At 27.1% G+C, this 22,571-nt stretch overlaps 4 protein-coding genes across 6 annotated transcripts; 2 read left to right on the top strand and 2 right to left on the bottom strand.

The window, feature by feature from the left end:
- Positions 1-3,975: 3,975 nt before the first annotated feature.
- Positions 3,976-8,207, bottom strand: LOC126893976 (uncharacterized; the record flags this gene model as incomplete). The annotated part of the gene is made up of 3 exons (XM_050664569.1): positions 3,976-4,139; positions 4,251-4,565; positions 8,195-8,207. Coding segments are annotated over 3 exons (492 nt in total), but the record flags the coding sequence as incomplete, so codon positions are not given.
- Positions 8,208-9,031: 824 nt separating this feature from the next.
- On the top strand, positions 9,032-10,684 carry LOC126899227 (protein disulfide-isomerase A6 homolog; the record flags this gene model as incomplete). The annotated part of the gene is made up of 4 exons (XM_050673886.1): positions 9,032-9,250; positions 9,824-9,978; positions 10,085-10,243; positions 10,307-10,684. Coding segments are annotated over 4 exons (699 nt in total), but the record flags the coding sequence as incomplete, so codon positions are not given.
- Positions 10,685-11,759: 1,075 nt separating this feature from the next.
- Positions 11,760-13,742, bottom strand: LOC126899269 (regulator of nonsense transcripts 1 homolog). Its single transcript, XM_050674022.1, has one exon. It carries the CDS (start codon positions 13,740-13,742, stop codon positions 11,760-11,762), a length of 1,983 nt encoding a protein of 660 aa, XP_050529979.1.
- Positions 13,743-18,296: 4,554 nt separating this feature from the next.
- LOC126910439 (E3 SUMO-protein ligase NSE2-like) lies at positions 18,297-22,416 on the top strand. Of its 3 annotated transcripts, none has more exons than XM_050693009.1 (4): positions 18,297-18,476; positions 19,332-19,643; positions 19,702-20,023; positions 21,654-22,416. In XM_050693009.1, exons 2-4 carry the CDS (start codon positions 19,370-19,372, stop codon positions 22,009-22,011), a joined length of 954 nt encoding a protein of 317 aa, XP_050548966.1. In that variant the 5' UTR covers positions 18,297-18,476; positions 19,332-19,369; the 3' UTR covers positions 22,012-22,416. The 3 variants fall into 3 exon arrangements, with proteins under 3 accessions (XP_050548966.1, XP_050548967.1, XP_050548968.1); XM_050693010.1 differs by having other exon boundaries at positions 19,342-19,643; XM_050693011.1 differs by lacking the exon at positions 18,297-18,476 and adding an exon at positions 18,942-18,959.
- The last annotated feature ends 155 nt before the right edge of the window (positions 22,417-22,571 follow it).

Consider the following 22,571-nt stretch of genomic DNA (forward strand, 5'->3'; position numbering starts at 1 on the left):
TTAGTTCGATATGCTTTAAAAGCGTGTTTTTCAATTTTTTAAACTATATTTATTTTTCACTTTTTATTTTTTTATGACATCGTTGTTACAGTGACGGAGTGTTTATTGTCAATTATGACTATCAATAGATGTAATTTCTGTATTGCCAGTTAGTGTGTTCATAAACTCACAACAATGTGTCTTATTACCATCGATAATAAAGGCTGTATGTTATACCTTGTAGTGGATTCCCACGACTGGTGTACTTGCCAAGTATACTAATAATTGTAGACTTGCCAAATCATCCAATTATTAACAAGTGGAGAGTTCCCATGACTGGTATACTTGACAAGTATACAAGTACTTGTACACTTATACAAGTAATAAACAAAAGCCAAGTATACTATTCCTACGATTGGATCAAATGCCAAATAATTGTATTGGGGGTGGGATCTGAAAAATATTAAGTCATGTATCATTTGCTTTTTTAGCGCTTTAGTGAATTATTTGAAATATATTCTTTGGTATTGCTAGTTTTGATACCTTTTAGTTTAATATTTTTTTAGTTAAGATAGTTCTTTAACTTTTACCTATAATTTTTAGTTTTTATTTATCTAATTAATCTTAAGTTAATTAATATGGCTATTTATGCTTCATACATAATTATGTGTGAAGAGTACTTCAATTACAAACAATTAATTGAAAAAAAAATAAGATGGTGGATGACCACAGCAACCACTTAAAAATAGAATTTTGATTGTGAAACATATTCAATATATAACATTAATACATTTATCTACTTTTTTTAGTAATTTGGCATTTCCAGTATAGCCTTTTATTTATTTAATACCTATATACATTATTCGCTAGCATTCTTATTATGATTACTGAAAGGTGATATTTACTGATATTAACGTAACGTGTTATCATTTTACTCAATTCTATGAGCCGGGTTGCAAAAAGAAAAAATTGGCCGATTAATTTATTTTCATTTAATTATAGCTATCGAAGCTTGAAATAAAACTGTTTATACACTTTAGTTTTACTATAAGTTTATAAAATAGAAAATTCTATTACTATATAATATTATTCAGTACTAAATTGCATTAATCTTGTTTTCGATACCCAACAACAATAGAAATTAAAGCAAATTTGAGAAGTTTCCCTAAAAATTAAATAAGAAAAACACGACAAAGTAAAACTAATAGTGTTTCATCTACGCATCGTATTATAACAACGTATATAATTTTTTACTTGTAAAAATGAAGGAGAATTTTACAAATAAAAACATTTTAATAAAATATTAAACTATCTAATAATATTTACTTTATACTGAATATTCATAAATTAATAAGTTATATAATTAATACATTATATAATCAACCTTAACTATTAAATTATATTTACAATTATACCATAAAATAGTTTTACCTATCTATTAAATTAAATCAACTAATTAGGCCAATATGAACTACCGCTATACTGTACAAATATAGGTGGCTGAGGGAGAAAAAATTATGTATTTTATATTTCTTTATGCGATGTGACGGTTTCAATAGGACGGTTCATTACCTCTATCATTACGAGTTTTAATTAATATTACTGAGTAATCATAATATAATATTATGTTTCAATTTATTTAACATATTAATTGAAAATGGAAATTAATTTATAATAGTGAATATAATATACAGATAGCTAATTGGTTTTTTATGACATTGCTGTAACTGTCACGGATTGTTTATTATCATTTATAACTATCAATATACAGGGTGTTCAGTAAGTCAGGAAACGGGTTTCTATTGTTCTCATTGTTTGTAACAATTTATTATTGTCATTGTTGTAGAACAACATAATTAATTGAAATAATATTTATTATCATAAATATATTTTTATTAATAAAAATATATATTAAATATTTTTTTTATGTTCATAAGTTAATAAGGAAATCTCACTCAAACATGAAGGAGCCTTAGCTCCCTATTTCCGATTATAGCTACTTCTACGAATAATTGATTTGTTTAATGAATTTATTTAATTAAAACGATTTTAATTCAAAATTATATTTTAGGTAAATATGTTTGTCTAAAAGGCAAGTGTAAGGGTCAAACCTTTCTTTTGTTATTTATGAACGTCCATTCGACCCACCGTCGCTAACGGATGGTTCCTATCATCCGTCGTGAACGAACGTTTTTTATTGTTCTAAACGGTCGTCCGTTTGATGTTTCATACGTTCCGAACGTGTTCACGAATAACGTTCGCCATATAAACCTATATGAAATAAAATCTGAACGTATACGTTCGTGAACGGACGATTCAAAAATAGACCCCCTGATCATTTCAACACCAAATATATATCATTAAGACTATGAAAATGACATTAAACCGTTTAGATGATAAGCAGTTTATATCAGAAGACCGTATTACTACCTACGCTCACGGTCATTATAATGCTCAAATTAATTATACATGAATTTTTAGGTAAATAAAACAACAAACATGTTATATGTTACTTATAAGGTTTATTTTAATAATATTCTACAATTTGTTTACATTATTATTGTGCTGAAAAAAAAAAAGGGATAGAGTAAAGACTATTAGTACCACTATGCGTATAAGGGTATAAGACTATACACAGGTATAGTAATGACAAGTCATTAACGTAAGTTTTTCATATAAATACCCTATACTCCGCTCTAAAAATTTAATATTTTCAATTGTATTAATTGCGCTTGTACGTTGAACACTTTAAACATGCAAATCAAGTCAATTTTTGTTTGTAAGTGTGTTGTTGCTGAAGCAGACGAACGGGAGCTATTCATTGAACAATTTGGACAGATACAACCGCGAGTCCATGATGACGGGTATTATTATGACCCATTGGAAGAAGAATATTTGCAGGCTGAAGATGAGTATGAGGAAGAAGAAGAAGAAATTGAAGATGGTATTGAGGATTCTGATGGTATGTATGTCAATATTTAACTTTGTAAACAAACTTCTTAACAATGCTGTTTTTTTTTTATTTTTAGATCCTGAACGGATCTATTCTGATCGTGACTTAAACTCTTACCATGCAGTTGGTCAACGATGAATCTATTTAGAGATGCATTTTCGCTTCAATCATGGGAGTTGGAATTAACAGAATTGCTTCAGAACGAATCTGACAGATTTGTTAGACGGCTGTACAATGACGTCTATAATATAACGTTGAATCGTGAACTAACGAGTAGCGTACCCGCGTTTTATTATAGACGTCATTTGTTTAGGCCAATATCAAATTTGTTGGGTCGGCTCGCAGAACCCAACCGTCTGGAACATTTGGCCCGTGCAAATCGTTTTTGCTACACCTATGAGGAGGTTAAACTCTCAATGAATAGGTGGAGTAGACATTTTGTATGGGCCAACTACAAAAAGGTCAACATCCGAATGGTAATTGACGGAAGAGCGGTGTCAACTCACATTTTTATTTGTAATACAACTAATAGCCAATGTGCGGAAATGATGGAGGTAATGGACCGTCCTATTGAAACCGTCACATCGCATAAGGAAATATTCAGACAGGAAAGCACTTTGCTTGAAATATGTAACTTTAAAAGATGTGCACATTGTCTTAAACGATTAAATATTTGGTTAAATTTTAATGACATGCAAAATATAATACAACGTTTTGTAAGACCTATCAACAATAATGACGATAATTACTATGTAATAATGTTATTTGATTATCTATTTTCATTAAATGAATAATACAAATATTTATATTTTAACCAAGGTTAATTTTTTTTTTTATTTAATATAATTTCAACAATAAATTTTTGTACATAATAATAATAATAATAAATTGTTTATTACAAATTTTTGTAATCTGTTTATTATTTTTAAATTAGTTTATAAGGTGTATCTACAAATCTTAAGTTTCAATGCTGTCTTCATTCCTAAAAAATAACACTATTTAATATATATTTAATAATTATTAGCATAATTATGGTATACGTACTACTCTAGTTTATAATGACCGTGAGCGTAGGTAGTAATACGGTCTTCTGATATAAACCGCTTATCATCTAAACGGTTTAATGTCATTTTCATGGTCTTAATGGTATATATTTGGTGTTGAAATGATCTGATTGACACATTTTCTCTGTATGGTGTATAAGTAGGGTACTTTACAACGGGACAATAAGGGTTCATGGCTCTCTCATGAATGTTGTTTACAACCATCGTGCCATATGTAGCCGCTGTTGCATGAGCTTCGCTTACTGCAGGCTCCTCTTCAGCATACAAACACCGTTTCAGGTCCTCGACTGTAAGATGATTTTTCACAACATGACCACGTATCCCTTTAGCCTTAATTTTTTCTTTACCCTCCAAATCAAAACCATAACATTTTGGTCTTAGACTAATAAACTCCAATATAGATTTCCCCGGCGCTTCGTCACTCCACAAACCAGGCACCTTTTTGTTAGCGTTTGAATAACACGGGTGACTGCTCGGCAAACCTGAAGTGTCAAGTCTAGCCAATAGATCAGGATTTTCCTTTGCCACCGCGTAAAAGTCATCACCCACGATAAAGTACACTAATGAATCTAAACAATAAAATCATTTAATTTTGTCAATAAAAACATCGTATAATAGTCGAGCACGGTCTTTGAAATATTTCTTCATTACGTTGTAATGGAAATCGTATACGAGAGTTTTACTAATTTCTAAAATTGCAAAACCTACGTATACTGGTTTACAAAAATCGATAATTTTATTTTCCAATACAAACGCCGATAAATTTCCACTGTACGTTGTACAATGTTTGAAATTATGCTTTCTAATTAATTTAGCCGCTCGTTTAGGATTGTTGACCAATTCCATTTGCGTTCTAAATTGTACACGTTCCATCATTTTACCTGTTAACAAACGAAATCGCATTAAAATTATATTTAATTATATATTTTTATTTAATTTTAAAACTTACCAAAAGCAGCGTTGTTCATTAATTTAAAAAAGTCTTTTTCAAAATCATTTTTGGCTTTCTGTCTCTTCTCCGTGTTGAGTTGTATATATTTTGATAGCCATGCCGACTGCTTAAATTGTAACACCTTATGCACCTGTAATTTAATGACATGTTATTATTATTATATTTTTAAAATTATAATTTTATGAATTACCTTTTCTACTTTTAATCCGTTTGCCATAGCCTGTTTTAAATTTAGATAATGTACAACGTAGTTTTCTTTCCGATCGAAAGTAGACAACAGTTTTTTGACCCGTNCCGATTGAAAGTAGACAACAGTTTTTTGACCCGTGAATTAGGCGGACATTTTCGTTCAGGTAGAAACGGCATTTCGTTGTGGGCATCATGTAACTCTTTCGGGTACGACACCGTCACTTCAAGGGCCATTCCTATAGGAGAATCCGCAGGTAACTCTTCCACAGTCTTTAAAATTTTTGTTTCGTCGTCTACGACTAACCACTTAAAGTCACCACATGGCATATGTTGAGACATACTCCAACCATACAAATTATTGACATCCAAATATATAATTTCAGATTTTTGTTGTTTAATATCATAATGAGGCGTCTTTTCATTGTTGGCTGTGGCATGTTTCAACACCGAAGTTGTCATTCCTCCCCGTATTCCTCTCTCAATAAAAAGTTGCTGTTCATAATCACTCATGAGATCTAGTGAAACGCCCGTATGCAGCAACATAGCGTCAAAAGACAGACCGGGACTCGTAAAATAATATGCCGGTTCCAATTTATATTTTAGTAGACATAACTTGCGAAAATTCGTAAAAACATCCGCAAGTATTGTTACGTCAGTTTTCAGATACAGATCAGAGTACTCACCGAGGGTTTTACAATTAAAATGTTGCCAGACATTTTGTGCGTGTTTGTATTCGGCATCATCTATATGTGTTTCTGACAGATCATTATAAAAATCGGCTTTTGACGGCAATTGTTTTTCTTCGAGTACATTCCAGCTTGAGGTGTATGAATACGGATACACGCCTTTACGGGTCACTAAATCAATGTCACCGTCCGATGAAAACGCTTTTGCGGTTTCTTCGAATAATTTTATGTCGGCGGCGCGCAAATTTTCAGCGAGAGCCGCTAAACTAGTACCCATAAAACGAAATGTATCGACGAACCTTAGCGAAAATTTGTTTGAAACAAATTTTGAAAAAGAAATATATTTTTCTTCTATAGCGGGTATTACACTGATTCTACTAGTGTCTCTTCCAAGGGCTTTAACTAAAAAGTGTCCGTCGTACGAGCTAAGATTATGGAAATATACTTTAACAAACTTGGGCGTTGTTAATTTTAAATTGCAACTGTTACAAAGCGTTTTTCTAAAACTACCCGAAACGAATATAAATATATACATAAATTTTTCTTTTTATATTAATTACAATACATTTAACATAGTTATGTTTATGATTTACCTGTCAAATGATCATGGTCTGCTACATTATGATTTTTCTCTGTAAAACCAGCCTTACACAAGTCACAGCAGGTTTTCTTTATATGATCTTCAGTTTCTTTATGTGTCATACAAATATCAACATTCGTCTTGAGCAACTCTTCAATTTTCAACGCCGCTTCAGTTACATCATCCATGAAACGATTGACTACTTCCTCCGGCTCATTGATTTTATTTCCTCTGTATATTTTGGGCGTCGTTTGAATATTATACTGTTGGAATAATTCTATGGGTACACTGTCGGCTGCTTTTATTATGTTTCCATAGCTCATTGCAACATGATCATGTATATAACTTGTGTTACCTTTCGTATCATTGTTGGACTTGACCAACAGGCTTTCAAAATCAGCATAAATTGCAAATGGATGTTCCTGTGTTTTGCCCTATGACTCGAACTTTAATTTAGTGCTCTCTTTAGGCATTACAGGTAAAAACGGTTTGTTTTCACCACAAATTTTTTTATGTTCTTCTAGCGCCTCAACTCCATGTAGTTTATATTTTTTAGGTATATTATTAAAGCCCGTGAAACACCGTTTACAAAATATCTTTTTTGCCGTATTCTTTGTTATTTGTGATTGTACTAATCGACTAAAATCAGTGATATAAGTGTAATGACTATTACCCGCGCCGTTTGACACAATTAACAAATCAATATGGTCTTTACGTTCTTCAGCGCACACTTTCAGCGGATAAACTAAATATTTGGATTTATTATGTAAATCTTTCAATTTTAGTCCGTAAACATTGACTGAAGTATGCGGATTATTTTTTTCGAAAATTTTTTTGTCTGAAATCGGTGTTGGAAATGATAAACCGGAGAAATTATAAGAGTTGTCTATAGACTTATAATTCTGACCTACTATACAGGTGGTCCATCACTCACTGACAACTTAAATAACTTTTGATCCAGTTAATATTTTTAGTTGATTTTTTTTTTAAATAATAGTTATACGTTAGGTCTATAGCTATATCTTAATAATTAATTTTTTTACATTTTATNGATATGCTGTTATTGTGAAAAAATTCTGGGTTTTGTATTTTATTTTAAAATACCTGACAAGGGGAGTACACAGATTTTCATAAATATTATATAAATTAAATTGATATAGCATAAAAAATTTAACTTATTTAAATTTTTTTGTTTTTTTAAAGTCAAGAAAAATAACTTTGAAATTTGAACTAGCTTAAATAGTTATTTTTTTCAATCGACGTTAGCGACGAACGGTTGCCGAGTCGGTAAAACTTGTAATTGCGCGCTTGGGGTACAAATTTCCAACCCGCATGTGGCAAGGAATTTTTTGCATTATTTTCTTAATTCTTTTTAAGTTAGAATAAATTTTCAACTGCTTTGATTTTTATCTCATTTAGATTCATTAACTTCAACAAAGATCAAGGATCCCATTTAAGTTTTAGCTTCATTGCAAAGCTGAGAAGATATTTTTTTATAACTATTTTTTCTGCTCTAACTTAAACCTACTTTTTTCAACGATACATCAAATGACTACAATTCGTATCTAGTTGAAGATATTACCCTCAAAAATTGAAAAAAATATTCTAATCTATCAATTAAACAGTTACTTATCCCATGTTCTCCATACAGACATTCAAAATCATTCATTTCTAATGTTTTCAACGTATTTATTGACGAATCAAGTTTGTACAATAGGTTTCAACTACAAAACTAAATCATTTTACTTTGTAATTTAATAATATTTTTACTCTATTTGTGTGTGCTACTACTAGACAATATTATTACAATTTTTTTTGTAACATGTTACTGTATAAATCATTTCTAAAAAAAATAAATTTTTATAAATCTAACCCTTTACCTGCCCACAAGAGGGATTTAAAATAAAAACTTTTTTTTTTTAGTTAAAGTAAATCATTAAAATTAATTCAGTTCTGGATATTTCAATTGTAGAATTTTATTGATTTGTACAAAATGTAAGGTTTTTCCGTCAAGTTAAATTTTTTTATTGACCTCTAAACTTTAGTTGATAATAATTTTTCAGAAAAAAAATCTTAACTTTCTACTTAACTATTTTTGGGTTTATTCTTATAATTATGAAATTGCTACCAATAGGTAGATAACTTTGAGAAAAAATAAAAGTTGTATTGTATTTTTTACATGACAAATAACTGAATTTTTAAAAAAATTGATTTAAAGCTAACAAAATTGAAAAAAATTGCAATTAAATTTTTTATACAATTTATTTTAGTACAGTTTTTAAAGAGTTTGAAAAATATTTGTCATATAAAATAATATAATATTTAAATTAAATTCCAACATTTTTTTGGTAAATTTTTTCAAACTTATCTGTTTTATATATATATTTTTTTAAATTGTTCTTTTTCTGATTATTTACATGTAAAATACAATATACTTATTTGTGTATTTTTGAATTCTTCACAAAATTATCTATCTATTAATGGCAATTTTATAATTATGATGTTAATGTCATTCATAATTATAATTTTTTGCTAATTATCCATTAAAAAATATATATCGATAAAATATATATACATATATTTTATTTATTATAAATTATATGAAAATTAAAATAATAAATTATTACTATTCTTAAGGTTAAACTGGGTACATTAGATGCTACTGTACATTCATCAAAAGCTCAAGAGCATCAAATTAGAGGTTATCCAACAATAAAATTCTTCCCATCAGGCACATCTAGTTCTAGTGGAGCTGAAGAATATACAGGTGGTCGAACATCCAATGATATTATTAGCTGGGCATTGCAGAAACATCAAGAAAATGTACCACCTCCTGAAGTTTTTGAGGTACTAAATTTTGTATAGTTTATGTTTTTATGCAGGTACCTTTATGTTTTTTTTTTTTACAAAAAAAATTAATTGATTCAGAATAATGAAATTTGATGAAAATAATTTCATCTATTTCTCTTTATATAAAACAGAATAAATAAATATGACTGTTTTTTAATATAATCGATGTTATGAGAACAAACATTTTTTTTAGTAAGACAATTATTTTTCATACAATCAATGAGAAAATAAGATAATTTTCTTTCTTTGATTTTTTTTTTTTAAATCTGAGACTTAAAAAATTTTAATTATATTTTACATATAATTATTTGATGTATTGTTAAGTTTAAAATTGTTGCCAGATTAAAGAAATTTTACTTTAAATGAATTGGTTAAGCATATTTTTTATTGAAGGTAAAATCTATATATTTAGAAAAAGTAAAACAAATTTTTCTTATTTTACCGAACTTATTTTTTTTTGAATCTTGAAAATTGTATAAGATTTTTGTTTTATATAGTACTTTCTGAAATTTAATCTACATTTTTATATTGAAATAAATAATTTACCTTTAATCAATCATATTATACTAGATTATAAATGAAGATACCTTCAAGCCTGGATGTTCAGAATATGCTTTATGTGTAATTACTGTATTGCCTCATATCTTAGATTGTCAGTCCAGTTGTAATGAATACATCAAAATGTTGCGCTCATTGGGAGATAAATTTAAACAAAAGCTTTGGGGGTAAACTACATCACTTAATTATATTAGAAAATTATTACTTTTTAATTTTACTTAAAAACATTTACTGTCCTTATTCTTTTGTGATTACAAGTTCTTATTTTTTCAGATGGTTATGGTCTGAAGCAGGAAATCAGTCTGAATTGGAATCATCATTAGAAATTGGTGGATTTGGTTATCCTGCATTAGCAGTTTTAAATGTTAAAAAAATGAAGTACACTATTTTAAGGGGATCTTTTTCAAAAGATAGCATTAATGAATTTTTGAGGTTTATATATTTTTTTTATTAAAAATTATTCAGTTTTGATAATTTGTTAAAAAAAAAAGCTAGGGATTTATCACATGGACGTGGACGAACAGCTCCAGTCAGAGGTGCTGAATTGCCTAAAATTAATACAACTGAACCTTGGGATGGAAATGATGGTGAATTACCCCAAGTAGAAGATATTGATTTATCAGATGTTGAATTAGATGGTCCTTCTAAAGAAGAATTATAAAAACTGTTATACTAACTCTATTTATTTATTTTTTTAAGACTGAACAAGTTCTATATAAATATTAATATCTAACCACTCGGTCCTATGACTTTTCATTAGTCTAAAACAGCTATTTTCAAATCAATCCTATTTTAACAAAAATCATTTTAACAATAATCCCACTTTTCCATTATAATTTAATGTTAAGTAGAATTTTGTAATATGAAAATCAAATTTAATTATACTTCCATAGTTGAAATTAATTAAGTATTAGAATATTAAATTTTTTTTGTATTAAATGAAAAAAAAAAATTAGTATAATTTTTATTTTATTAAAATAACTTGTTATTTATTCTAAGTCTCTTCCATATGTTATAACAATGATATAAAAACATTTAAACTAAACTAAATTTAAAGATTTTAAATATTTTTAAACTAATAGTTTTGCCTAAAACAATTAAAAATATTTTTATGGCTATTATACCTATTTAAACTTTTTCTAATTTCTCTTTACTTATATTAAATTATTTTATAGTTGGTGTAATATTTAAAGTTGAATGTTAATTTTATATATCTAAAATAAATTCTCAAAGTAATGTGCCAACTATATCCATTAATTAATCCCAATAATAAAATAATAATAATAACACTTAGAATTTTATTTTAATTATTCATTGAATGGATATCATTTAACTCAGTGTAAAATTAAAATAAAACAATAAATTTTTAAACAGTGCATATTTTTATTTAAGCTCCCAATTTTATTAAATTGATATTGATTAATATGAAGTACATTTTAATTTGATTCTTACAAAGTTTTTTTAATTAAATCATTTTTTTCACAATTTTATAGCTCAATAAGACATGAAGAGTAGGTTACTTAACTATGGATAATTTAGAATATGTGGTTTAATACTTGTCTTGCTTAGCAAACGGAACTACTCGTAACCAAGTCTTAAACCTAAACTTACGTACATCAGATAGTACCGCATACCAATTAGACAACACCTCCCTCTAAGTTATATGATACTTTANAATTAGACAACACCTCCCTCTAAGTTATATGATACTTAATGAATTATCAAATTAATCAATTACTTTAAAGTAGAGGTGAATAAAAAAAGTTAATTTTTTTAAATAAAATATGTTTTTAATTTTAAAAATAGAACAGTATGTATAATAAATAATTGATGTATCAAAAATAACTAATTAATAATAATAATTTTTTTTTAAATTTAGAGTATCAAACAATTAAAGAAAAATTAATAAAATAAAATTACTCATAAGTAAATGCTATGATAAATATAATTAATCAAACTTAATATGTGCTGTACGCATATCATCAACTGTTCCTTCCACAATCAAATTTCTGTCGTCATAATACCGTAGTAAACTTTTCCACGTAGGGTTTTTAACCAAAAAGTTAGCGTTACCAACTAAAAAAAGACCAAACTTTGCACGCGTAAGTGCCACATTTAGCCGACGGACACAGTTCAGGAAACCAACGACGTTTCTCTCGTTCGAGCGGACACACGATATAATAATGTACTCCTTTTCACGGCCTTGAAAAGCGTCCACACTACTGACTTCCACCCCTTTGTTCTTGTTTAGAATTTGTTTCAAAAGTGATCGCTGTCCTTCATATGGAGTTATAACACCAATTTGATTTGGAGTAGCTCCTTTGCTAAGGAGTTTGGCTACTAGTTGTTCAACAACTTTCGCCTCTCCATAGTTCAAGAAAGACGTGCCCGATCGCGATTTTCGTTCGTTGGCATCGGAAGAGTAAAATACCATCGGCACATTTGGGTTAGGCCACGTGAAATCAATCGACCCAGTTCGGTCGCTACAAGTTACGCCGTTCCTAATCGTACTCTCGTACATAGTTTGTGAAGCGTACTCGCTGATCTCGGGGTGCATTCTGTACTGTACAGTTAAACGAAATGGTTGTAGGCCAGCAGCTACCAATCTCTCGAACAGAGAACGATGCAGACCTCCGTTTCTAGTGTCCGGACACGTAACAACCGGCCCCAACTGACAGTGGTCACCTATTAACACCACTTTTTTGGCTCCGTGGGTGATTGGAATGATGCATTCCGGTTCTAAGCCTTGAGCGCATTCATCCACGACCACCGAAGAAAAATTGATTTTTTCTAAACGGTTGTCGCCGGCGCCGGAGCAAGTTGTGCACACCACTCGACAATTCGCTAGACAGTCGATTTCCGCCATTCTTCTCAGATAATTGTAGTCCCTTCTCTCATTTGGGCTCAACTCGACACCTTGATCAATCTGCCCTTGAAGAGTTTTAAATTCTGAATGACCAGCAAGCTTTTTAATTTGTTCACTAAGATATATATTTGAAAGATCACTTTTAACCGTCTCTTTCGTTTTTTTCACGAGTCTCACGACATCGATGCCTGTTTTAGCCACGGCATTTGCCAAGTTATCAACAGCGTTGTTCGACGGTGCACAAACTAATACGGTTCCGGACTTGGACAGATTGTATACAATATTGGCACAAGTAACCGTTTTTCCAGTACCGGGAGGCCCTTGGATTAGAGAAACTGGCGTGCGTAGGGCATGGCTCACAGCAGACAGCTGTGACTCATTCAAACCAGGTAAATTGGGAGCTAATAGGCTGTTATCTGTCAGATTTTCGTCACGTTCGGGTGAATGTTGTTGTTGACGTCCGAGCAACATTGATCTTACTTCAGGTGAAACAGATTCGTACTTGTAAGAAAAAGTAGCAAGTGCCGCTTCCATCCGAGTGTAAGGGGTTTTATCAAATGACTTTTTTAAAGTTGCCGGTGTCCCAATTGGCAAGTCGATTGAAAAATTTACTTCTACATCAACAACGCTCATGAACTGGTCGAAGTTCGTAACAATTCCTTTTATGGCGTTGGTCATTTTTGGACTTGAAATCCATAATTCTTCGTCAACTACAAATACATTATTTTTACTACTCATTTGAAAACGTACTTTTGATTTTTTATTGTAGTTTTGAGAGCTAACGATTTTGCATTCAAACGAATGTTTTTCGCCCAGTTTTAAATTGTACGAGCATTCAGCACTTATTAATGGCTGGAAAAAATGCCCGTATTTTTTTGACGAAGAAAATACACAGGGGATATTTGTTGGAGGGACAGTTGAATGCGGAGAACATGGCGATGGTAGTTTATCATCTTCAGCGTTCAGTTCATTAATTTGTATGACTTTTGTTTCCGTTTTCTCAAAAAGTGTACAGTAATCAATAATTTTCAACAGTGTTATGACAACAGCACAATACATTGCCATTGTCCTGATGAAGTCATTTTCTGTAATGAAATAAATTCCACACCAAAATACGAGATGGTAAATTTTCCACATAACCTTTGACTGCATACTGGTAGCAAGAGATGTTCTTGATGTATTTAATTAAAAAAAATTTAAGCACTTAGTATGAAGTTAGAATAACGAAAAATTGTCACGTTTATATTTAATTTAAAAAAGGTTACATTTTGAAAGTGTTCCACTCCTTTTATATGAAAAATTTTGTCATATAGTGGCCAGCAAAAAAATAAAAAAGTATTCTTTTTGGCCAACATCAATTTTTTAAGGAGCCAAAAAAGTGTTCTAAAATAACAACTAAGTAAAAAAAAATTGTTTGATTTATTAATTATTTATTTTACAACAAACATGCAGTTTGATCGAGGCTTTAAATTATGCAGTACTAATCTAAACTTTGAATAAAACAAGCTTTTCAAATTAGAAAATATTCAATTCATTAAATCTAATTTTAGTATAATAAACACCTAGCAAAAAATATTTGTTTATTTTCTTCGTGGTATTATGAATTCTAATTAATTTAAGGGAATTTTTCAAATATTTTACTTATATAGTTTTTGTACACTAAGTTTTGCTTTAGAAAGTTAACGAATTAGCAATATTATTAAAATAAAAAAAAATTTTAACTTTTAATAAATCTTAAAAAATATTGTTTTTTTTACAAAAAGTAAATTTCATGTTGTTTAATTGCTTTGTCATGTTTTTGCATTCAACTCGTAAACATTATGTTTTAGAATGTTTTCGTAGAGAATAAGCCTAATTTATTTAAACCTTTAGTAAGTTTTTATTCAATATTAAAATAATTGAATTTCAAAAGTGAAAGTAGATTGTACATCTATTTTAAAACCACAAGGGTTTTCTTTATAAAGAATCTTTTAAAAATTACATATTTTCATTTTTAGTAGGTGTAATGAAATTAATTCATGCCAAACAACATATCAATTAATACTTGAAAAGTTATATTATTAGTACTATCTGCTAAATAAACTGAATCATTAAAATTCAAAGTGGTATAAAATAAATTAAATCAAATGAATTTTCGCAAAATTCCATCCAAATTTGATGAAAGTATGCTATTAACTCTGTCAAATATTTATTATGTTAATTAAATGGAATTAATTTTAAATTTTAACAAGAATATAAATTTTTTAGTTGTTGCTATAGAATAAGACAATTAAAATTAATAAAAAATGTATACAAACCAAATTGTATGATTTATAAAATGTCATAAATTTTGTAATATTTTTTGATAAATGTTAGTAATAAAAAAAAATACAGTTGTAAAGTTAATGTCAAATAATTTTAATATTTATTTTATTATATTTAACAAAGTTAAATAAAATAAAGGTCATAAGACATAAAAAATTAAACTTATTAATTTTTTTTTACTTTTTTAAAGTCGAAAAAGTAATTTTTAAATTTGAGTGAGCTTAAATAGCCAATTTTTTAGCTTTGATGCGAATTTTTTATATGTAATTACTAATTTTTAATAATATTAAAACTTAGAAGTGATAGAAAAAGTCTAATTTCAGATTTGAAAACATCGCTAAAAGTTGATTTAGAATGGCAAATTTTTGTTACTGATGAAAGTTCCTTGTAGTTCAGTGCATTTATTTATAGTAACAAACAGTTTTTATTGAAATTTATTGTATCAAGCCCTTTAAATTTTTATACTCGTAAAAATAAAGCAAAATAAAACTTCTTTATTATTTTTATAATTTCTCCGTTTAAATTATAATATTAAATTATTGAATATCAATTTCATACTAAATTTAATAATTATAATTAGTATTTATTCATATATTATATTTTTAAATCAAAGAACTACTAATTAGGATATAATCAAAGAAATAAGAGTTGATGTTACTTTTGGAATAATCCACGAATTTCTCTAAATGAAACACTAGCTACAGATTTGCATCGAAGCGTTTCTTATGATAGTGATTTTAATCACTGTCATATATCATCTATACTTGTTCCATGTATGCCTTGTCTACACTGTGCCTCGACCCCACTGTGCTACCGTTTTTTTTTACTTAAAACTGCCATAACTTTTTTAAAAATATGATTTTTAAAAAAATTCTTTTTTATATATTTAACTTTATAATGCTACAACTTATTTTAAAAAAGTATGGATCAATACAATTTTTCAGGAGAAATACTATCTATATACCTCTTTCATTCGATATCTTTTTTTTAAATCGTACTATTTCCCTTTATACAGGGGGGTTCAAAAATTAAAAATGCATTAGAAAGTAGAACTTTTTAAACTTAATTTTTGAAAGTGTTCCTGAAATACTGACACTTTTTATATATATAAATTAAAGCTTATGTAATATACTTAAATATAAAAAAAAAATTTCGCATTTCATTTTTTTTCAATTAGTGATTAAAATCACTATAAAAAAAAAAGCTTCAATGCAAATCTTTAGATAGTGTTTAATTTTAAAAAATTGGTGTATTATTCCAAAAGCTACATGATCTGTTAGTTCCTTATTAATATCCTGATTAAGATATAGTATGTCAAATGAAAAAGAGATTATTAAAAAATATTATTTCTCGTAAAAAATTGTATTGATCCATACATTTTCCAAAAAGTTATAGCATTATTAAGTTAAAAATATAAAAAAGAATTTTTTTACAAAAATTGTATTTTAGCTTCGATGCGATAATCACTGTCAGATATCATTATACTTNATAGTGATTTTAATCACTGTCAGATATCATTATACTTGATCCAACTATGCCACGTCACCACTGTGCCGCGACCTCCCTGTGCTGGGTTTTTTTTTATTAACTTTGATGTCTATTTTCACCACAAAGACAAGTCCAGAAGTCAAATTTTTTTTTTCAAATTAAAGTATATTACATAAGCTTTAATTTAAGATATATATAAAAGTGTCAGACCTTCCGGAACATTTTCAAAAGTTAAGTTAAAAAAGTTAATTTTTTGTGAAAAAGTTGTCCCCCCCTGTGGCCAGAAAAAAGGTCAAATTTACAAAAAATATATACCAAATAATAGGTAAAGACATCAAGCATCTATAAAAAAAAAAATTATATTGATATGTTCATTTTTGAAAAAGTTACGGCAGTTTTTAGTAAAAAAAATTGAAAAAATTTCGAAAATTAGCGATTTTTAAATTTGTAATTTTTTTGGAGGTTTCCCCCATTTATGGGGAACGAGGGAAATTTTTTCAATTTTGAAGGGTAATGTCTTCGACTAGATACGATTTGTGATCTTTTGACGTATCATTGAAAGAAATCGGTTCGGTGAGAGCTGAGAAAAAGTGGTAACAGACAAAAAAAAAAAAAAAAAAAAAAAAAAAAACACATCTTAGTAAAACCAATACCTTCTCAGCTTCGCATCGAAGCTAATAAGAAAACCTGAGATCATGTTGCTTTTGGAATAATCCATCAATTTTTTAAAATTAAATACTATCTACAGATTTGCATCAAAGCGTTTTTTATGATAGTTATTTTAATCACTGACAGATGACATTATACTTAACCCAACTATGCCACATCCCATCAGTGCCGCGACCCCACTGTGTTGGGTTTTTTTTTTTTTTAATTATTTTGATTATTTTTTCCTGGGGTAGATTTTTCATCGTTTTTATCTTAATTTAGAATTGTCGAAGAAATGTGATTTAAAAACAAAAATGGAGTTAATTTGTTTTTATAAAAAGCCTTTCATTTGGAAAAAATTCTCATTCAATTAATGAAAATTACCACAGAAAATATGAACAACATGAATTAAATCACAGATATATAACTGTGAGTGCTATTATAAAAATAAATTGGAAAATAATTAAGTTAAATTCACTCTATTATACAATTATATTTTTGTGGTCTATAGCATTATTCTTATTTATATAGATTAAATAATTAAATGAAAACTTTTATTTATTATTCTCTGATTTTTTGGTAGTTTTGTTAAAAAACATTTTATTCTCGAAATGATCCACGTAATCTATAAGATTATTATTTTTTATTCAATTTTAATTATTTTTAATTAATTTTATATTAAAAACATATTTTAAAAAAATATGAACTTATGAATTTAATACTTTGAGTGTAAGGTAATTTAAAAATTAAATGTAATTAAAATTGTTTTTAATGGTATTTAATAATATTTATAGTTTCAGTAGATTTAATAATAAATTAATAAAAAATGTCTGTGCACACATATATAGTTGCACTGACGATCCTGCTGCTAATCAGAGCACTGTTTTGTTATCGGATGAAGTGAAAATATAGTAATTAATAATTTTCGTAGATTAAGCTGTGATAGAATCATAAATAGTAGTTCTAAGAGAATAAAAATGTTTTCTTATTATTCTCAATAATAACCATTTATGAGATTTTTAATTTTAGATAGTTTTTTTTATTAGTTATTTTTAAATTTTAATCATAATGAGCCATTTACCGCCTTTTTTTTTATTGATAGTACTATCCATAATTTACTCTACTTAAAGCTACTGTTTATAAAATATCACTCTACAATCTGTGAAAATTATTTTTTTGTTAATTTACTTCATATGAAATTAAAAACTAATATATAAAACGAATAGTTAAAAAGCCTCAGATTTTATTCAATATGAAGTATCAAATTATTTAAAACTAATTTGAAATTTATAATTAAAAATGTTAAATTAACTTAAAAGAAAATTTATAATATTCAAATTGACTATTAAATTTAAAAAGGTAACTTTATATTGTTTATCTAATAGTTATTTGATAGTATTGGAGTAACATCTACCTAATTCTCAAATATCTTATTTTTTGTATAGTTAATTATAATTTAGTGTTACCTTACATTTGTCTAAATTTCTATGTCTTCAGTTAAATGTGAATAAAAATCGTTATTCAGTATTCTTTTTTATATTCAATATAATTGTATAATAATTAAATTATAAATTATAATTATTAATAAATAATTTGTCTTCTGTCTGTGATTACATATGTGTTCTTGAAATCGCCTTAAATTCTAATATTTGTTCAATATTGTATATTGAAATTATTAACTGTAGAGCTTTAAAGTTTCTTGATTATGTTACTAGTATTTCTTATGAGTTCAAATTAGCTGGTTTAATGAAAAAATATCTTTGTCGTGCTCTTGTAAGACCTATTTTAGAATATGATTCTATTTTATAGGATACCTCAATATGAGATTTGGAATTAAAACTTGTAAGTTTTTATAGCATTCATGTTAAATATTCAAAGTCCTCCTCTTGATTATTTTCCAATCTTAATCTAAAATCGTTATCTATTTTTACAGCTTAACTTGTCTATATAAACTCCTTTCTAATATAATTGACTCTCCTACATAATTAAATATGCTTAACTTAAGATTTCCTGCTCATAATACTAGTTCTGTAGTTTCATTTAAACTATTAAATCTCTGTAACTCTTGATTAAATTATTATTCTATTTTATTTTTCAAATAAAATAAAATTTAAGTTTTGTTTTTATAGTAAATACTAATATGTAAATTAAGCTATTTAGGTTACCACCAGTAATGTATACATAAATATAAATTAAAAATTTTTTTTGTAATAGTTATTATTAGATAGTTGAAATTAGTACATTATTTCAACATGGTTTTAAGTGAAGATGAAGATGAATGTAAAAAAGTTATGCTTCAAAATATGGACGTTTATCAAAAACTAGAATTGCTTATTAAAGAAAGAAATAGAACTGTATGTCGTAAAGAACTAAAATTACCACGTGCTCTTTCTGAAGATAGTGATCTAGTAGATATCTTGTCTAATGATGATGGTCCAATTGTAAAACAGAATAAACGACTACAATCAAGAGAGAAAGCTATTACTGATTTGATTGATGAAATACATAAAATGAAAAAATCATCAGGTATTTACTGTTGTATAATATTTTTCATTTTATTATAAATTAATGTATTCTTTTTTAGAATCTGATATGAATTTTCCAATTGACACTGTGAACAATCAGTTTGATGAAGTGAATCAAGCAATATCTCGTCTTCGTCAACAGTCAGAAAAAGTATTTAAAAGAATAATTAACACTCAGGTTAGTTTTAATGAATTTCTTGGAACAACTTGTCTGTCTCAAAGTTCTGGAAATAAAGACTTGATAAAATCACATCTTAAAGTGATTGAGAAAACTTGTAAATATGACAGAGGTGTAGAAGCAATCACTCGTTTTAATAAAGAAACTCTTGTAAACCATGTTGATGAAAATATACAGGTTAAAACAGTGGAAGAATTTAAAAAGTAATAATTTAATTGTACTAATTTTTTTAATACTAGGTACCTACCATACCTTAATTTATATAACAAACGGTTTACAAATGCTCATAAATAATTATTTAAATTGAAAATAATTTTTTAAAAAAATTGATTATTAACAGTAATTTTTTTATAATCTGATCTTTTTATAACATTTTTTGCAATAATAAATAGTAGTCACATAAATAATTTAAATTTATTTTTTGTGTTATATTAAAATTATAAAAATTCAGATTTCGATATAAAAATAAGATTTCATCTTATAACTAAAATAAAAGGTTTTAAAATAGTATTTCTTTAAATTTTAAAAATTAGTACTTTAATTATACACAGTAGAAATGAAAACTCAATTTAAATTAATAACACTTATTTGGCTTGCTGCAGTCATTACCGTTATACTGGTGTGCAAAAAGTAAGGAAACAGGTCAATTGTTACAAACAATGAGAACAATAGAAACATGTTTCTTTACTTACTGAACACTCTATATATATTATATGAATTTAGAACTTATACCATTAAAAAAAAAATATTTTGGCCACTTCTAAGTATTAACTTTATTTTTTAAATGGCAATATACATATTTAACTAGTTTATAAAATAGAAAATTATCTAATTAAAAAAGTGAATGGTCAATAACAACTTTTGGTATAATATTTTGGAAGTTCTTAACATTTTAAAATATAGACTGAAGATGAAATGAGTATGTTGCTATTTTTATTATTAGTCGTTTCTTGGCTACTATCCTCCTCCCAAATAAGTGCAAAATTGTGAATATCTTCCAAAGCATTGGTTTAATTGTTGTTAACGACTAGTCATTATCTAAATTAGATTATTTTCTATTTTATAAGCTAGTTACATATGTATGTTACCATTTAAAAAATAAAGTTGATATCTTTTTAAGGTCTGAGGGATAAATTAAAAAAACAAAAATAATTAATAAATTGAAAAATATAAAAAATTTAATTTTTTTTTTTATATAATTATTATTTTAAGAGACATTGTGACTAATGTTAAAATAATCACCCACTCTGTATATAATTTATAGTGTTAAAAAACAAACAAATATTTATTTATCATTGATGTACTCAGGATGACTAAAACAAACTAACTAAATGCTTTAAGACTTGCTTTTAATAATACCATTGTAATTTTTATATACAAGTGTCTCAGATTTATCTAATAACATTTATAAATTTTAATCCAATTATCATTTTGTTGAATTTTTTTGTTAAAAATTAAAAAAATATATATAAATAACAGTTGGTGCAACCTATATTAGTATATATTTAATAAATAGGGTTCAGTTGAGGCTTTCAAAATAGGGCCCAATCCAATCAAAAATTTATTTTATTCAGGCCTAATCTGACTTGAACCAAATTTATATATAAAATTTTAGGTAATAGTTACTAAAAAAAAAAAATTAACAAAATGATAATTGGATCAAAAGTCATAAGCGTTGACAATTAGATCTGAGACACTCTGTGTATAATTATATAAACATTTACTGTTTCATGGAATATTCAAAAAGTATAGAAACAGATCAATTGCTATGAACAATAGCAACCCCTTCCTTTATTTATTGAACACTGTATATTTATCTTTATATTTTTTTAGTGAATATAATAAATTGGCCCAAGGAGTTTTAAGCAATGCTTTTGAAACTGCTTCAAAATCAGCTAAAAATCATGAACATTTATTGGCTATTAAAAAATATAATAAACCAAATTTGGATTGTTCAAATATTGTTTCTGAAGTTGTTACAACAGGAGTATTAGATCCATTTACTAGACAACCAATAACAAGACCTGTACGTAATAGGATATGTAATCATATATATGATCAAGATTCAGTCAATCAAATGTTTTTGACACGTTCTGTTGTGCCTTGTCCATATATTGGATGTACCAACAAACATTTTACCAGAAAAGATCTTTTAGAATACGAAGAGCCTAATTTACATGATTCTTTATGAACTGTTTTTGTTTTATTACAAAAAGTTTACTCTTGATTAAAAATGAATTCTAATAACTACAAAGCAATTAACTTTTATTTTGTTTTAAGTTATATTTTTGACAGAAAAATGTGTGTTATACAATATATATTTAATTATTCTGTATACATATGTATGTGTTAAATATTTTGTAAAAACCATACTTTAAAGGTTTTTTAAAATATTGAGGCACTTTATTAAAATATTTAAAAGAAAATCTTTGGATTTTTTTTAATATTTATGATTAGCTATAATAAATTTTCAATATTGATCATTATCAATCACAATAAACATTTTAATGTATAGTATTCAGTGTTTTAAAGTACTTTTTACATACAATTATAATGTAATATATTCATCTTTATTTCCTTGTTTCTATCTAATTAAGCTTTTTGTTTTATTTCTTGAACTTAACAATTCTTTTACTTAAAATATTTGTTGTGTATTTTTTTTATTTTTCAAGTTGAATAAATTAAAGTGCGACTAGAATCAAAATGCACATGAAATTATAATTTTTTATTTAATCATATTCTAAAATTCAA

This window comes from Daktulosphaira vitifoliae, unplaced genomic scaffold, assembly GCF_025091365.1.
Source record: "Daktulosphaira vitifoliae isolate Bord-2020 unplaced genomic scaffold, ASM2509136v1 Scaffold_1, whole genome shotgun sequence".
NCBI classification, from domain to species: Eukaryota; Metazoa; Arthropoda; class Insecta; order Hemiptera; family Phylloxeridae; genus Daktulosphaira; species Daktulosphaira vitifoliae.